The 17,901-nt window shown below is 39.8% G+C and overlaps 1 protein-coding gene across 1 annotated transcript in view; it reads right to left on the minus strand.

Annotated features, from left to right (window-relative positions):
* Nucleotides 1-17,901, minus strand: part of dnah9 (dynein, axonemal, heavy chain 9) — a 209,517-nt gene that overhangs the window by 79,069 nt on the left and 112,547 nt on the right. Inside the window, exons 50-54 of the mRNA XM_049562910.1 lie at nucleotides 13,673-13,835; nucleotides 13,239-13,362; nucleotides 10,688-10,830; nucleotides 7,023-7,184; nucleotides 6,531-6,764 (exon numbers count right to left, since the gene is read on the minus strand). Coding sequence (XP_049418867.1) covers nucleotides 6,531-6,764; nucleotides 7,023-7,184; nucleotides 10,688-10,830; nucleotides 13,239-13,362; nucleotides 13,673-13,835 — 826 coding nt within the window. The remainder of the gene's footprint in view (nucleotides 1-6,530; nucleotides 6,765-7,022; nucleotides 7,185-10,687; nucleotides 10,831-13,238; nucleotides 13,363-13,672; nucleotides 13,836-17,901) is intronic.

Genomic DNA, 17,901 nt, shown 5'->3' on the forward strand with positions numbered 1-17,901 from the left:
AAGGTCAATTAATGACTGTTTACAAGAAGAACACTATACAAGTTACCCACGTAGAAATGTATCCAAATAGTTTGAGAGATTTTGAATAATGGCATAAAAATTAAAATTTGTTACAATTAACCTGGTCTCCCCTGATCGACCAGATATTTCCAAGAACAGAGACCAAAGGACTCAAATGCAGAAAAGGAAGAGCTGGTATACTTAAAGATGTTCTGTCGGTCACGTGGACACATACAGGACAAAGGCTAAATGTAAACAAAGTAAAACAGGAATACTCTGAAATGACAGAGTGTGTCCAGTCTACTAACATGGGAGGGAGAACAGACCACATGCGCTAATATGAGGGGAGTAGTCAATAGAGCAAAGGGGTCGGGCTGCTGACAATAATCTATTTTTATCCCATTAAATGATATAAGTAGCAATCAGTGTGTATGTCATGGACACTAATGAATCTATCACTATCATCTAATTGAATCTCTTCGAAAGACCGATTATTTGTTTTCAGTGTTTGTATCCACGTTGGATCGTATTAGTAATACAATCGCTGATCGAGCTCAGTGGCAATTTAATTGAAACCTAAACATCTCCTTGATTCTTCAAAGCAATAAAGAGGATTCTGTGGCTTAGGAAAGCTGAGCAAATAAGCTTCACAAAGGGCCTAAACCTTTGCGGATAACATTTTGTGCCCTGCAGGATTGTGCCATGGACCGTGCATGTGACCTTTAATCTATTACTGGAAAAAATCTTAGTCTGTCCAAGCAGATAAAGGGGCAGGAAAAGATGAATGGCATGCATATCTGGGGAAAAAAATAAAAGCTTTAGGATCAAGAGCTGCTATCAGCACACACACAAACATAAAAGCACACCACCAAGGACGGTTGTAAAGAGAAATTAAAGCTGTTACAAACTCCTCATAACTCCCCAACAAATAGGGCTCTGCATTACCGTCCGACTCCATCAGAATGTTGCACTGGGGAAATAAAAACAGACTGTTTTTCATGCTTGTCTTTCAGCTAATTAACAAACAGGAAATCAGGCCAGAGGGAAGACGGCCCTTTCGGATTGCGACGATTCCGCGCAAAAGATTCAGTCGAACACTAGACGAGCACCAAGTGAGCCATCAACATGATGAATAGGCAAGGGGGAGACAAGACACGGAGGAAGGGGGGGGGAGAAGAAGGACAAAGTAATTGGTGGGAGACATGGGTGATATTCAATACATCTGAGCAGCTTCTGTGTTTATCCACTGCAGATGGAAATCCAAGCAGGAAAGCATGTCTCTGCTCTGACTGTATAAAACAACCCACTCTCTCTCCCTGCTGCTGTAAATGTAGATTACAACAACTGTTTCTTAAGGCAAGATAACATTTGATACCAAAGCAGGAGACTACACCCGTTCATCCTCGTGTGTGATGCCTTATGGACTTGTGGTGACTAAGTATAGCTTCATTCATGCAACAAAGAGACATCTGGCTGAGTGTGTGTTTGAAGGGAAAAAGTCTAATTCCAGTTTTTATCCTTTTCAAGGAAACCTGCCATTTTTTATTCTCCTAATGCAAAGAGCTGTCATGGTGCAGCTGATTCCGGTTACAGATGAGGTTAAACACCACTTGGGTGACTACCAGGAGTCACTAAATGCTGCTAATATTACAGTTTTATATTCATGAATGAGATTTTTTTTTTTTTTTTCAAAACAGTAAGTTGGAATCTCTGAACAATTACTTTGTTGTTGACAACAGATTTGAATTTCTCATTAATTCAAACATATTGCACGTTTTGGCATGTGTGCAAAGTCAGATCATCTATAATTGGCACTATAATTGCTTGCACATGGCTTGCTAATCAAAACTGATGAGTTGATTCTCAGTGAAATTGTCAAACTCCTCAAAACTTCTAAACAGTCTTTCATTGTTTGAGCCATCACAAACAAAACGATCTACTCAATTATCAAAATCTGTCAGGCGTAGGGCTGGGCGATATGGCTGAAAAATGTATCACGATATAAGTGTTTCATATCAGTCAATATCGATAATTACTGAATTTTTAAAACCTATTTGAAATAAGGACCACAGGAAAAAAATGTTTAATTTAAACACTTTTATTTTAAATGTAACCTTTCCTCAGTAATGAACAAACAAACACAGGGGAAAAAGAGGTCAACATAACCATAACCATAACCATTTTATAATTAACCATACTGGTTAATTATAAAATCCGAAGTACTGCCAAACTGGCGAACTGACCTTTCCTAGACAGAGTCTACTTTCCAGGCGAGGTGCAGTTCATCTCGAACCAGCCTATTTTCTCCTTTCACTGTTTTGTTATGAGTTGCAGACACGAGGCACGAAGGCGCAACCAAACATGAAACTGCTAGTGTGCATCTCACTCAACAGGTTATTGGAACGTTACGTACGTTACAAGCAGTGAGTGAGTGAGTTTGTTCATGCAACCAAACTTGCTTAGCTGTGCCGTGAGCGCCGGGAGAGGCTGAAGCCCTCACTGGAACTGCATCCCCCAGAATGCCTTGCGGTTCAGGACGGTGATTTTTTTCCTGTTTTATTAGACGTTTTATTGAACGTATTTTCTACTGATATTGATCACGTGTCTATTGCGATAGGTATCACTATCATTTTATCGCCCAGCCCTAGTCAGGCGTACATGTATATTTCATAAATATCTATGGCATGGAATGTTTGTGATGTGACGTCTGCTAAACTGGCACAATGCATGCCAGGTGACAGTAATGAGCTTGGAATCATGATCAACCAATCTTTCTTTTGTTTGTATGGGGGGTTTTTTGTACTGATGTCATTTTGTGTTCACTGTATATGACTTTACATGAAAAATCAAAGGTGAAATTTATGTTTACAGTACATTTAACACAATGCTACACAAATAAATGTAATGTATTGACTTTTCATATGTATTGACCTTCTGCTGAAATCAGAATCTACAAAGCTCAGTGCAATACACAACAGCATTCAGCTAGACAAAACTGGCATTCTTGTACTGTACAGCAGTCAGTGTCAAAAAAGTAGAACAAAAAAGAGATTTGTATATATGAAACATTTCCACAGCCGTAGGAAAAAACATCTAAACATTCTGACCAGTGCGGCTCACACAGTGACAAAACAACTTCTCATTTTGACTGGACTGGCCAATATACTGACACAATAACTTGGTTTTGAAGTATGAACTACATGTTTTTGGTAAGTTGCTACCTTTTGTGGACATGCAATGGACACGTGAAGTCCCATGCAACAGTTGTGACAAGTGCATTTACAGCTGTACACAATGTTAAGACTGTTTAAAAAATGAGCCACAGCAATTGAGAAATACTGCAATACTACTATAAATACTTGCACCAAGACTAGCATGCAAGTGCTACTACTTCTACTATTACTACTTCAATTTCAGCTTCTCTTACAACTAGTATTACTACAGCTAATACTACTTGTTAGTAAGTATTATTACTTCTGTTACAACTAGTATTACTGGTACCACTCTTATTACTATTACTTAGGGATCCTGAACCCTCTCAAACATCAAATTCGATGGCTTTTCAAGGAATTTCCAGGCTGAATTCCCTCAAATTCAAGGACCCAACATGGCACGGAATGATTTGCTGATCAAGGTTAATTACTGTTATAACAATGAGAATGTTCATCATGAGAAAAAGAAAGAGAGAGAAGCTTGAATGTGTGAATACCTTTCAACTGTGCCATGACACAGGCAGAGATGGCAAACAATATCAAACCATTTTTAATTTCTATTCTTCTACAACACATCTAAACTCCAGCTCTTCTAATGATTCATGTCTATTTACAAAAACTTTTAATGCCTTGATTAAAATTCAAGAACTTTCAAGGATTTCAAGGATCCGAGGGAACCGTGACTACTACTACTGCTGCTAGTACAGCTGCTCCAAATATTACTTCTACTGTTGATACCTGTACTTCTTACTTGTACCACTTTTATGAAACATGCAGCTACTAGGACTATTAATATGACTACTTGAACTACTGTCATTAATACTGCATTGTAACAAAGGGTGAGGCACATATGTGTGTGTGCTTTTGTGTGTGAATACAGTGTATGCTTGATCACTGCTCTCAAACGTACATGCACACACACACACACACACACACACACACACACACACCCTTTGCTTTAACTCTCCTTGTTTATCATGACCACAGTAGCCCCTGGTGAGCCTGGGATTCTCTTGCACTGAATGTTAAATAACAGTACTTATAGCAGCACGGCTATCAGTGTGGATGAACTAACAAACACAGGGTGCATTAATGGTGGCTTGCTGCTGTAAAGGCTGTGCTCTCTAATTAGAAGGCTTCTCAATTACCATACAGCTCCTATATACAGTGTGTGTGTGTGTGTGTGTGTGTGTGTTGGCTCCTTCCCACAGTAAACGGGTGACGGCAAACAAAAACACAGGACACTCAGTGCCTTCCAATACATTGATGTCACTTATGTGTAAACGGTGTTTACGCATGTGTGTGATTTTGTGCGGGTGGTATGTGTGGGCATGTTTATGCAAAGCGGAGAGGATGCAGTATGTAGGTGAAAACTGTGTGTGTGTGTGTGTGGTTTTACATTTACTTGCACAGTGCCTCTATAATTAGGGCTGCTTCATACACAGACCCTGTGTTGCATTATTTATATAGCTCTCTTCTGCAAAGGTGTGGAGATGGTAAACATTTGGACAAATGGATCCAGGTGTGGATATTAAAGATGGAAACATCAAATGATGCAAATAAACATTTCCTGAGACAAAATAAAGAGAGGACAAAGAGTCACCCAGGTATTTTTCTACTCTGCGTAAAGCTAAGTAGGGTGATTGGCTGTGTATGGCATATATAAAGTATGAACACCATTACTACTAAGACTAATACTATTTCTACTGCTATTGTAATTATTACTACTTTATCACTCCTTTCTTACAAGTAGAAAACTAACTACAACTATTACTACCATTATTACTGCAATCATTACTACTATACATGGCACTACTTCTATCACACCAGTAAACCAGTGTAAACACTAATGATGTCCTGCTAGGCTGAGCTGTAACATTAGTTTAGTGATGCTAGGCGAGCTAGCAGTAGATACATGCCTCTTTTTGCACAGTGACACAGCTGGCAGGTGTGGTCTGGTAGAAAGAAAAAAGTTCCAACATGAAACTGTTCACAATAAGGTCTGTAGATTATCTTGTGTAACCAAGGCATGATTTCTGGAAAGAGGCACTGCTGTTGAGTTTTTTAAATGTATTTTCTGGCACTTTAAGCACCACAAGCAAAGTGCTAATTAATTCCATGATAGTAGAGAAGGCAGACATCTCTACAACCAATATCCCCAACACTCTGCAACTCACACCAAAGCAATCTAGATTAATAAAAACCACTACATGTCACAGTAAAACTACGTAGTTTTGGTTTTGGGATGCACTGTCCGTTTAATATACTATTGCAGATCATTTTCATTCCAAAACAAGATGCCAACCATTAGATTAACAGCTGACACCTCTAGTGAGAACTGCAGTGATTCTCAATTTTAGTCAGTGCCTTAGCTTTTTTTTTTTTTTTTTTATTCCAGACAGCTAATGTTGACCAATGTACCCCTGCGCTGTCAGTTGAAAGGCATTCATTACCTGGTATGAGAGAAGAGTAGCAGTGCTCAGGGTCCCAATGAACAGAGATGGAGTAGCTGTTTGACTGATAAAAGGAAAGCGTAGCTATTTTTCAGCCTGGGTCATAGTCTTGTCATTGTGGCCATTCTGAATATGAGTCATGCTAACCTGGCAGCTACTTCTCTAGTCAGTACATGAGCTAAATAGAAAGCAACCCACAGCTTCACACATGAAAACAAACTGCCATGAAGCTAGCTTGGTTAGCCAGAAAGGGGATTCTTATGCAGTTAGCAAGAAAGATGGCTATCCTAGAGGACTAATTTCTATGTTCATTTTGGTCAAACTCCAACACAAGTGTGAAATTAATATCTATTCCTACTTCTTAAAAGTGAAATCAGAACAGCTACTAAACGGTAATCTAGGAACTAGACAAATCTGCAAGCTTATGTCTTGTATTTGCTCTAGTAGATGCTTCTGGTCCCACTCCTGTTCCAGACCGCTTTAAAAACAACTATGTTTACAATTCCATGGCATACTCCATATGTTAGTGAGGATCATGGAATATAAACAAAAGCACCAAAGCTGCTGCTAAATGGACTGTGTGGTAAGATTGTTTAGTCAGCTGTTGGACTTTTAAGATCATCTGTGTAACTGCGACATCATGGGAATTCTGAAATGTAAATGAGGGGTCACGGGCCCCAAACACTAAAAATTGCAAAATTAATTAGGAAAGAACAAATATATTTGAAAAAAAAAAAAAAAGATGTAGCCTAATCCATTTGCTGGCTATGATGGCTCAGAATAGTATGTAAGATACAGCACTTAAATACAGAATATTTTTTATGAAACCTGGGTTAAGTTCTAAATGGATGCTTGTGGACAGTACCTGAGCTGAGGTGCTGTTGAGCTTCTGCAGGCCGTTCTCCAGCCGCTCCATCTTGGTGGTGAGGTCTTTGCTCTTCTGGCCCAGCAGACTACGATACAACTTGATCTGTTCCAGGAAAGACTTGGGCGTGGTGTAATTGTAGCGTCGCTCGTTGGCCAGGTAGTCCTTGGACATCTGATTGACGCTCATGTGGACGTATGCCATGAATTTACTGACTGATTCTTTCACTTCAGGCTGCAAGAATTATAAATCCCAGAACTGGTTAGTTCACCATTAAAAGAAGATGACTGTGCAGATTTGGCTGGAAAGCAATATTTCCTGAGGCTCAGGTTTCGAATTTAATTTTCGGGTCCTCTGGTCTGCTATTGAAATAAATATCACATTGGTTGTGTCACGGTGCCTGACATTTGAAATTATATTTTCAGAGTGTGAACATCATTTTTGTGGGTGGCTTCGTCCCTGTGTGTATATTAAAGTATGAGCTGTTCTCACCTCAATATTCTCCACCTCCTGGAGGAACTTGAAGCTGACCGACTCCAGCGCCTCCCGCGGCCACTCGTGGAACCAGTCGATGGCTGTGCAGTTCACCACTGCAGGGAACTTCCTGCTGCGAACCCTCAGTTTACTACCAACTGGAGAGAAACACAGAGCCACCTGCAATGCAAGCACACAGACAGACACACTCACCAAGGTCAAATACAACTGATAAAGCACCAAGATCATAGTCATTTTCTTTCTCTGTGAGTACAACTGGAGTCACAGTCACACTGAGAAGAAAAAGGCGGGGGATTCCTGCTCTGATTAGCACTTCTTCATGGTCAAGAGGGGGAAGAATGGAAAACTGCGAATTAATTATTTGCAGCTACATCATTAAGCAAATAAAGCCTCCAGCAAGCATGTGAATTAAAAGAGTGTGTTAAGCTATGGGCTACGTCAGACTGATTTTCACTGTTGGAGACTAACAGCTGGCTTGTTGAGAAGCTCAGCCAGATGCTTGATACCATTAGAAACAAACATGCAGAAGGCACACCCAAAGACACTACTGATGATAATCAAGGCTGGAGAGAGAAGTCTCTGCATACTTATCTTACAATTCCTATGACAATGGCTTTACGCTGGAGCTTCAAACAGCTGCTTTCATTGCACTGAACTAAATTGAATATACTTTATTTGAACATTTTGAAAAGGAACATATATATATATATATATATATATATATATATATATATATAAAAAACAAATATAACAGCAATAACCCATACACAACGATGATAATATATGACAGACTTTCAATAAGCAACCTAAATTAACTTTTTATGCTTTAAATGGAGTAGGATGAAGCAACATATTTGTCTAGTCCTACTCCTGTTCTATACTAATCCATCAGTACTCAATCACATAAACCTATTCTCATCCCCATCCGGCACAGTGCAGACAAAACTCCTCAAAAGGAGGCAGAACTAAACATGACCATGTTCTTCATTAATTTTTATATCTCCCCATCATGAAATGGATGGTCATGGAAATCACTTCAATTTCTAGCCTAATCAAAGTGAAATACGTTTCATCGGTTGAATATTATCTGCGATAAATACCACTAGACTAATCAATTTTCTAATTGGTGTTCTATTAGATGTAATATACCAGCAGTGTTAAACAGACTTCAGCAAATCAGGACCAAGTTTAAAACCTAATCCAGAGTGGCAATGTGGGTAAATGAACAGAGAACACTACAAAGACAATCAGTATTTCAGTAAGAGCAACAAATAAAATAAAACACTATTCTTGATTAGATTTTCTGCATCACTGATATGATTACTGTGACAAAAAAAGCACAATGCGATGCATACAGTTTATGCTACTTTAATTGTGTGGCTTTCTTCGGTGGCATTACTTAAAGCTCAACAAGTTTGCATACATATAACGTATCCCTCATCTGGGAATCGTTACCACTTATAAGGCCTTTTCAAACACAACATGATTGGAGCTGTGCTTGCTGCTGGGTTTGGTGCAGCTGTGGCTGTGCATGCGCTTTACTTGACACAGCAACAAGCTGTCATGGGGTGTCACAAAACATAGGAAATAATGGGTGTCAGACTGCAGAGACGCCATTGTTGTATTGTGTCTGAAAAGGTACAGAAAGGCACTGTAGATTGCAGATTGACTGTTGCCCATAGAGTGACACTATTTCCAAAGAAGTGTAAGGAAATTTTGGGCTGATTTCAATCCCAAAATCTGGACATAAACTGGACCAGGTTAGTTCTGCAGCATGAGTTGCCATAGTGATCTAGCCAGGTTACAAGAGGGCCACAATTGTGACACTGAAAGCCCAGGCTTAAGACTCAACATACTTCACAAATCCACCAGTCTCGCTTACACCCCTAAGTTCTGGTGTTGTGTCAGTTGGGTCAGAAGAAAAGTGCCTGGAGGCACTGGTTAGGCATTACTAGCACCAGTGAGAGCAAAAAGTGCACCTACTTAACAGATGGCCTTACAGCTCTGATTTGTGTCTTTGTATTGGCAAAAAATGTTGTAATTTATTCCGACACTTAAATGTGGCCCAAAAGTCAGAAGTCAGTCAATAATAAACACCAAGAAATGATTAGACACTTTCTACTATCAGTGCACACCAAATACAGTTGCAGCAGCCCAATGACAAATGAATACCAGTATGTGTAAGAGCATTACCTAGAAACAGAACAAATTGCTCTCAAGTTTCTCCTGTTTTTTCCCCTGCGACTCCCCTGTCAATTACGGCCCTATTTTGTTAATATTTGAATGACGGCATATTTATTTGAAAGTGTGCACCTTTTAAGCAACAGTATAAGAAGTCCATTCAATGAGATTGTTTCAGATTGTTTCATTAGATCAAATTTTCATTTTTCTCTTGTTTTATCGCTCTCCCATTTTCTTTTCTTTGTCTCCTCGGACAACACCTTGACAACCTTCTTCCTTTTCTTTGTCGCTTCAGCCATGACAACCACGTCTAACTTAGTTCACCTCAGTTCGGCTAGTCTAAAGAGAGGAGGGGGATATGACGAGGAGGGGAATATGACATATGCCGTAAAGCAGCCAAATTTTGTAGTCTTTTTTGTGTCCAGGTTCCTACTCGATCCCCAAAACTGCATAGTGCCAGTGCAAGTGAAACAGACGCTCTCAAGCAATGACGGAGATGTCATCCAATCTATTGTGAGTTGATGTACCATCACAAGGATCTTGGATATATATTTTGAGGGCTCAAAAACTCCTTTGTGTTGCTTTAAGAGGTCAAAGAAAAAAGTCAAAGATTTGAGAGAAGTCCAAACACATTAATTTAATCATCCTGTAACCCCTTTAGAGACATCTAACGACAACTTATGGGAGGTCCCAAAAGCCAGGCTAGGAACCACTGGTCCAAACCTAAATCTACTCCTAGGTCTGATTTTAGTAATGATTTAAATGTTTGTCTTGGGATTTAAACTGGTGCTCACCATGCAGAGTTAGTTCTAAATCTGACTGCCAACATTTTTTGAAAAGCGCCCTTTCCATCCAGACAGACAGAGAGCCAAATAGTGAGAAATCCACTCTTTACAAGCCCGTGCTCATGGGATTGCCTTCCCAATTTATTCACTCTCCAACCCAGAGAGGCTTGAGCTGGGAGCCAGAAGGGGAGGTGGAGGATGTGGGCGGTGGTGGTGGTGGTGGTGGTGGTGCAGCACACTGTAATAATGACAGGATAAGCAACCCCCTGGAATCCCTCTCTCCCGAGGGGGAACAAAGCGGCTACATGTTGGTGAAATTATCTGCAGCTAAACGGCGGCTTTTCTGCTCATGCCGGTGATTTATAACGACGTCCACTGCCTCTGAAAGCATTCAAGTTCATCTGAAAATGTCAGCAAAGAAAATTGTCTAGGGAAAGGCTTCATCATAAAGCCAGCTGTTTATCCAAGTATGAGGGTTTTTTTATTTTTGAATCGTCAATTAGAGTGTGAGGCGGCATGCTATTGCTGTATTAAGAGAGGGTGGAGATCATATACGGAGTTCTATGAGGGAAATTTATGACAAACTTCCCTCTAAGGAGAGCCGCTGAGAGCAACTTTCTCTGGATGATTAGTGGTAAATTGCAGAAGAACACAGTTTTTTTGTCCTGTGCTTGTCTGACAATCTGACTGGTTCACCTTGAGCTGTCGGCGAACCCGGTCGATGAAGAACTTCCAGCAGTTTTCTCTCGTATCCATCAATCCCGAGCCGCGGACCTCTGGCCTCACGCTGCCAATGATGTTCTCCACCTCGTCATCTGGGAACAGGTCAGGAATCTCTCCTTGAATGGACAAAATCACACACGTTATCACTGGGAAGACCACCAAGATTGTGGCAAGCAGTCATTTTGATTTCTCTCAGTTAAACTTGTGCAAGAACTTGCTACAACTTTCTTATCTTCTTAGGATCTGAAGTGACACTGAGACTCTTTTATCAAATCTGGGTGTGTTAATACAGGTGGTGGCAGCAGGAGTTCATACACAGGGCTTATGCTAATGCACAGATCTGCTTTAAGTCACAGCCTCACAAGAGGAGCAGAGCAGGGACTGTCGACATATATACAGCACCTAAAAATTGTCAGTGCCACGTTTGTGTTTCACTGTACTTTTTTTAAACTTGTTTTTTTTTTTTTTTTTTTAAATCAGGCAGTTCCAGTTGCTTGACTTTTGACCTAATGTCCCTCCGTTTCATCAATTTTATGTTTGAAAAAAATTACACTGATTGATTACGCTTGAAAACTAGTAAAAGACACTGCTTTATTAAAACTAAATACAGGTGAAAAATAAAGACGGATGGCAAGGTCATCATCTCTACCATGTTTGTCTCTTAGTTTAAACACATTATCAAGAAGAGCTCAGTTTTGCACTTCTTCTCTTTAGCTCATGAGTCTGTAGTAGACATGGACAAGCTAGTACGGCCGCCAACAAGGGGCGCATTTACACCTTCATTGGTCTTTGTCTTTTGCATGATCGTTAGCTCAAAAGTTGTAGTTGTCATTTGGACAGTCCCTCTCTTAAATGGAATGAGACCATAAGCAAGAAACAACAAACAGGTCTACTAGTGACCAGTGTACGTCTACTACTTTTGGTGGTAACTAGAAATGTAACTCATCACTTTTTAAAATCAAATAACACCATTCTGATTACTGCAATTTAGATGGGCTTGTTACTTTTGTCTTTATCATAGGAGACAAACGCAGCATGCGCCCTGGATTTTTTGACAGGGGTAGGGGAAGAGAAGGCAACTACTGCAATGTTTCTATAAGTTATTAATGACTCAACGTTATTCTGAGGAATGCACGACCCATGGGTCGACTCGAGCTAGTTTACTGTACAAGAGTGACTCACCCAGCCTTATGATGGCTCAGTAAATGCCGTGAATCCTCAAATCAGCATAAGACTGTTGGCATACACAATTGAGGCAATATGAGCTAGCTTTCCTGGAAATATGGACGTTATTTTCCCTCCATAAGTTAAGGACAAATAGGCCTACAGTGGCGAGTTGTAATCTATGTGCAGTATTTAAATAACTGTTACCTTTCAAGGATAAACCTCAGTATGCTTAAGTTTTTGATAATAGCTTTCATCACTTTTATTTCAATTGGCCTATCATGATAAGAACTTAGTGTCAAATGTCTGAGAGAGAGTTGTTATCTTATTTTACTCTGCCAAGGAGGATTAAAATCTGACGTTGCTTTATTTAAGGTCTGTTGTGGCTATAATAAATAGGCATATCAAAGCATCTTGTGCTTTATTGTTCCACTACTTAATTTTTCATCATGGTGATAACGGGTACTATCAAAGATAAAGTTTGACAGTTATCTTGTCTCACATTGTCCCACAACACCACTGAAATAATATAGCTATGTGTGCAAAGTCACTTTCCCTTATAATAATTACTTTAATATGCAGTATTTATTGAAGTAATTCAATCATTTGTGACATGCACAACACTGCTCGTAAAATATGGTGTGTTAGCATCTTGTTTTGTTTTTGTGATAAAAAGTAAACACTGAAATGTTTATTTGTGACACGCTAAAATGTATTGTTGAGTAGCATGTAGTGTAATAGTGAATAAAGAGAGTTCAGCAAACTGACTCAGTAATGTCAGTTACAAAGCAATATACATCCAAAGTTTGCTAACATTAGCCCCCATAACTTCTACTGGTCACACCACCCCAAGTTAAGCTGCGGGAGAAAACCTGCATTGAATCAAGCAAGTAGATGTTTTATTCCGAAGAATTCGTCCTTTTATTTGTATTGAAAAATTTGAATTATTTATCCCCTTAGAAGTACAAACAGTAGTCAGTAGTTTGTCTTCAACTTTGAAATAGAAAGTATTGTTGTTGTTTGCATCTGTTGGTTGGCATACGCCATCCTTTCCAGCACAAAAATTATAATGTAAATTCACTTATGCAAACTAACTGCCAAACTACTGCACTGCAAACATCAGTACATAATAATTTTAGTTTCCGATTTCATAATGCTTTATATTGCACCCTTCAGATTTGGAGTATAAATCTGGATGTGATTCCGGCCTTGCTTGCAATGCTTCACAATGATGTGTTGTAGATGATGAATAATGCTGCAGAAAAAAAATGCCATCACAGTGATTTGTTGCTGTGGCAAAGCAAAAGCATTTCTCTCTTGCAAAACATGACACACAGTAATTAGCGAAGCCTGCCATTACCAGATGCCAACAGATCGTTGACCAGAACGAGGAACTTCTCGTCTGCCACTTGGGCGTCAGTCATTAGGAATACGGTGCCAATATTCTTCACGCCAGCTTTGATGTAGAGGGACGCCAGGTCACTCTGGGTGACAGGGAGAGAGAAAGACATGGGGTGGGAGAGTGACACACATAATGAGATTTGGCTGTGAGAGGGCTAGAGATGTGTTATTTTGCAGTGGTACATGCCTGAGACCCGAATCACTGTGAGGATACTCTGTGGATTACCAGTACTGTGTTTACTGTAGGGATTAAGTCTACAACACCTCCATGTTTAAAATTAAACCTCACCTTGCTGCTGGAAACCATTTGATACTTAATATGTGACTAATTGAGTTGTTCAGTTGGATGTTTTTACAGTGTGGTATGTTTTTGCAATGTAATCCTCCGCATACCTTGAGGTCGGTAATACTGTATCCTTTTCTCAAGGTGATCTGGAAAACCTCCAGATTGGAGATGAAGGCAGCCAGTCGGGTCAGACTCTGCTTGCCGCTGCCACCCACTCCGACCAGCAGCGCATTCCCCCGTGGGGACTCCAGGATTCGGTTTATACGGCAGCTACATGCGGAGGTGAAGACAGTCGGGGGAGGGAAAGGTGTGAGGGAGGAATCGGTGGAAGGGTGAGATACCGTAAAAGGTAGAGGGAGGCGAGCCAGATAAAGACAGTCTCTGACTCAGAAGACAAACAGCCAAAGACAAACAAACACACTTAGTTTCTGTCTCCTCTCTCTGCTTTCATACTGCCTGTCACCACCATATTCACCACTCTGTTTTCATTAAGAAACACTACTGTGCTCCTGACAATCTTTGTGCCTTGAGGAAAGCAAGAAAAAAGGTCCTCATGTTCATCCATAAAATGAATTGATTTCATTTTTATTTTTTATTGCTTCATTTGAGGTCGATGCCAAAAGCAATAAACAGCACATTTTAACTGTTACCACTACTTACATACCAATTGACACTTCAACTGTTTACATGGCACACACCTCGACTTACTTTAACACTTCCACTGAAATTTCAATTGCTTTCCTAGCTTACACCTCGACTGACAGTTTAACTGCTTTAACTGCTCACAAGTCAACTCAGAAATTAGAGCTGTAACAATAAAAAATAATAAAATAATAAATAATAAATTATAAACTATTTTGAGTACGTTTTCAAGGAACAAAAATCAAAAACTCTCTGATTCCAGCCTCTTAAGTGTGAATATTATCTGGTGTCTTCAATTCTCTATGACACTAAACTGTATATTTTTGGGCTGCGGACAAAACAAGACATCTGCAGATGTCATCTTGGGCTTTTAGAAATACTGATTGACATTTTTCACAATTTTCTGATATTACATAGACCAAACAACTAGGGCTGGGAACTGAAATCCAAATGAAATCCAAGACAAATCATAACACAGATTTCATTGTCTCATTTCAGCGCAAATGTCAGCAAGAGCTAGTGTGCATGAGAGAGAGAGCCAGAGAGTGAACAGGTTAGGCTATATTTCAATGAAAACGTGCTACAACACCTCATGACCCAAGCCAAGTTCCCATGTCTTGCCTACCACTTGCTCAATAAAGTGGCAAGAGTTAGCCCTGAAGTTAGCAAACTATGTTAGCCACTAGGGATGGGCAAACGATCAAAATTCATTATTAGATCATCAAAAAAATTAACGATCAATTATCGATTAATTGATAAGTGAGTATTTCAAAAGAAAGAAAACAAAAGAGTGCAGTGCAGACTGTCGCTGCAAGAGAGCGCAGCTGCCCCAGTTTTGAGCTTCAACCCCCCAGACCAAAGAGGGGTCCATGTCATTGGTCCGACAGCCCATTAGTCCGACTGTCTGTGGTGCTGAACGCCTCCTGGTGGGCGTATTTCTACCTTGATGGTGCGCCGCGACCGGCTCTGGGTCAGCTGGGAAAGGCTCGAGGCGAAGCAGGCTCACAGCTTATGTGTTTGCTACTTTCTTTTTCATTTTAACCCACACCATGATCTTTTCCTAATCCTAACCATGTGGTTTTTGTGCCTAAACCTAACCAGACCTTAACCACAGGGCATCATGATGATTTCGGAACGGACTTAGGAACAATGGGTTTAATATGGTTGAAACAATGGGATGTCGGACCAATGTGCAGTTCCTGCCAAAGAGGAAGCATGGTTCACCCCGGGTGTTTACAACCGTTGCCAGCAAGGGGTTACAGGCTTCAGTTTTCAGCGAAACCTCAGTCTTTCAATGGCATAGTGTTTTCAGAGGCCCTCAGTGGAAGCCGCCAAGGCTTTGGAGAGCGATGAGAGCCTCCGTCTGCTTGTTATTTTTTGCCTGGCATAGGTCTGGCGGAGGGTCTCGCCGGGCCTGTAGTATTGTAGGGGAAACACTGCGACTATCGAGCAAAATTATTTGTGATCGATCAAAATCTTTACCAATCAATCATCGATTATCGAAAATTGATTCCCATCCCTATCAGTCACCCACTGGAACCTGACCAGGCTCACTTGAGGCGGACTGTTAAAGTAGACAAGCTATTCTCATCATAGTGACAATCTCAGCCACTCATACACAGATAATGGAGAAATATCTGGCTGCTGAGTCTCTCCTGAGTCAAGCAGACAATAACCTGTCACCTAGTGTTAAATTATTGTAGTCGGGTCAGGATTTATTTATTTTGTAAATTTGTTAATTATATTTTGTATTTATCCATATTCATAAATGTAAGTATACTTTAAATTGTGAAGAGTAAATATATTGTTTAGTTTCAAGTTTAAATTTATCCTTGCAGTTCTCTAATGTCACTGATCGTTGTTCGTGCTCTGTTTTTTAAAAGTATTGGTTAAGGCACTGTTTAGGCAGCATTATTGGTATTGGAAAAAACCCAAACGATACCCAACCCTGTAAACAACTAATTGATTATTCGAGGAATGGCTTTCATCGTTTACAGTTGAGCAAACAGTTTAATTTTATTCTTTAACTTTTCAAATAACAGTTTACTGCTATCACCCCTTACACTTCCCCTGATGGTTCAATTGATTTCAGTACTAACATATTAGTTAATATTACAATTAATCCCTGCAGGCAACTGAGCACTGACACTTCCACTAGAAGTGCTTGTTTTTGCCACTGGTAGGCTCAAGTAGTTATTTTAAGTGTCTGACAACATTATGGAAAGGATTCCTACAGAGACAGACTTTTTTGTTAAGGAGTAAGATCCTTTTGTTTAACCAGAAACAGCCCCAAAATCTGCAGTTTGTCTTTCCACTGTTCCAGCAATGACCAACTCTGGTTTGGTTGAATAAACCCTTAATTCACCCAGTTAGGGGCGTCGGTGGCTTAGTGGTAGAGCAGGCGCCCCATGTACAAGGCTGTTGCCGCAGCGGCCCAGGTTCGACTCCAGCCTGTGGCCCTTTGCTGCATGTCACTCCCCCTCTCTCTCCCCTTTTCACACTTGTCTGTCCTATCAATTAAAGGCTAAAATGCCCAAAAACATATCTTTAAAAAAAAAAAAAATTCACCCAGTTAGATGTGAAAATATGCTGCCTCTATATACATTCAAATTACTGTTTACTTTGATGGAGTCTGGTGTGTTTGGTGATTGCATTTTCGGGGCTGTTTCTGGTTCAACAAAAAGGTTCTCACTTTTTTTTTTTAAATGGTCTGTCTCTGTAAGGATCCTCTCCTTAATGTTGTCAGACACTTAGTATAACTATCTGAGCCTGTCAGTGGCAAACACAGGCACTTTCAGTTGACGTGAAATTGCTCAACTACCCTCAGGGATTACATTGCAGGCTGCTTTGCCATTGTTTGCTGTAGTCCTGTCACTCAATACTGGACCAATTTAAGAAACTGTAGTTCCCGTTAATCACTTAGACACCAAAACATGAGAAAATAGGCTCCAGGTTGTAAAGTACCAAAGTTACCCTTTAAATTGTAAATATACTTGCAATTACATCAAGTACACCTCTAATAATGTCATCTACTTTTACCTAACACTTCAGCTATACTCAATGCTTCATCTTCAACTGACACTTAAAATCATTTTTGGTGCTTCAACTTCCACTGACACTTCAATTGCTTTAAGTGCTTTAACCTAAACTGCAACTCTCTGTTTCACATGCGAAGATGTAACATTTTAAGAGATGAGAATCTGTTTATGGGTTATACACCTGTAATTTTCAGCTTAAGTGAGAATACTTTGATTTCCTTCAGAAAATTTAGCCTTTGTCTTTTGTACATTTATCAGTCATCTTACTTATTAAATAATAAGAATCTAAATGCTAATGTATTATTCTAAAGCATTCTGTTTCATGCTAACATTTTACAAAACACTATGCTGAGCATCAAACAGAGTAACAAGTACTGACCTTTAAAAACAAGAAGTTGGCAGTTGTATTATTCCGACTTGTGGATTCATAAACAGAAAAAATATTATCTGCTGCAGTCCAGTTTGTCTTTAGAATATCAAGCAAGCACATATTTATGCACAATACAGGGCTTTGACCTACACACTATAGGACAACATTTTTTGTCTTTTTTTTTTCTCTCTCTCAGATCACTTATATTTGGTTTTTAAAGAAAAAGAGTGTAATGATGCGTTTGTCCATTTCCCATAACTTTCTGACTTCCCTACCTTGTCTGTGG

Source organism: Epinephelus fuscoguttatus, linkage group LG20, assembly GCF_011397635.1.
Source record: "Epinephelus fuscoguttatus linkage group LG20, E.fuscoguttatus.final_Chr_v1".
Classification (NCBI taxonomy): domain Eukaryota; kingdom Metazoa; phylum Chordata; class Actinopteri; order Perciformes; family Serranidae; genus Epinephelus; species Epinephelus fuscoguttatus.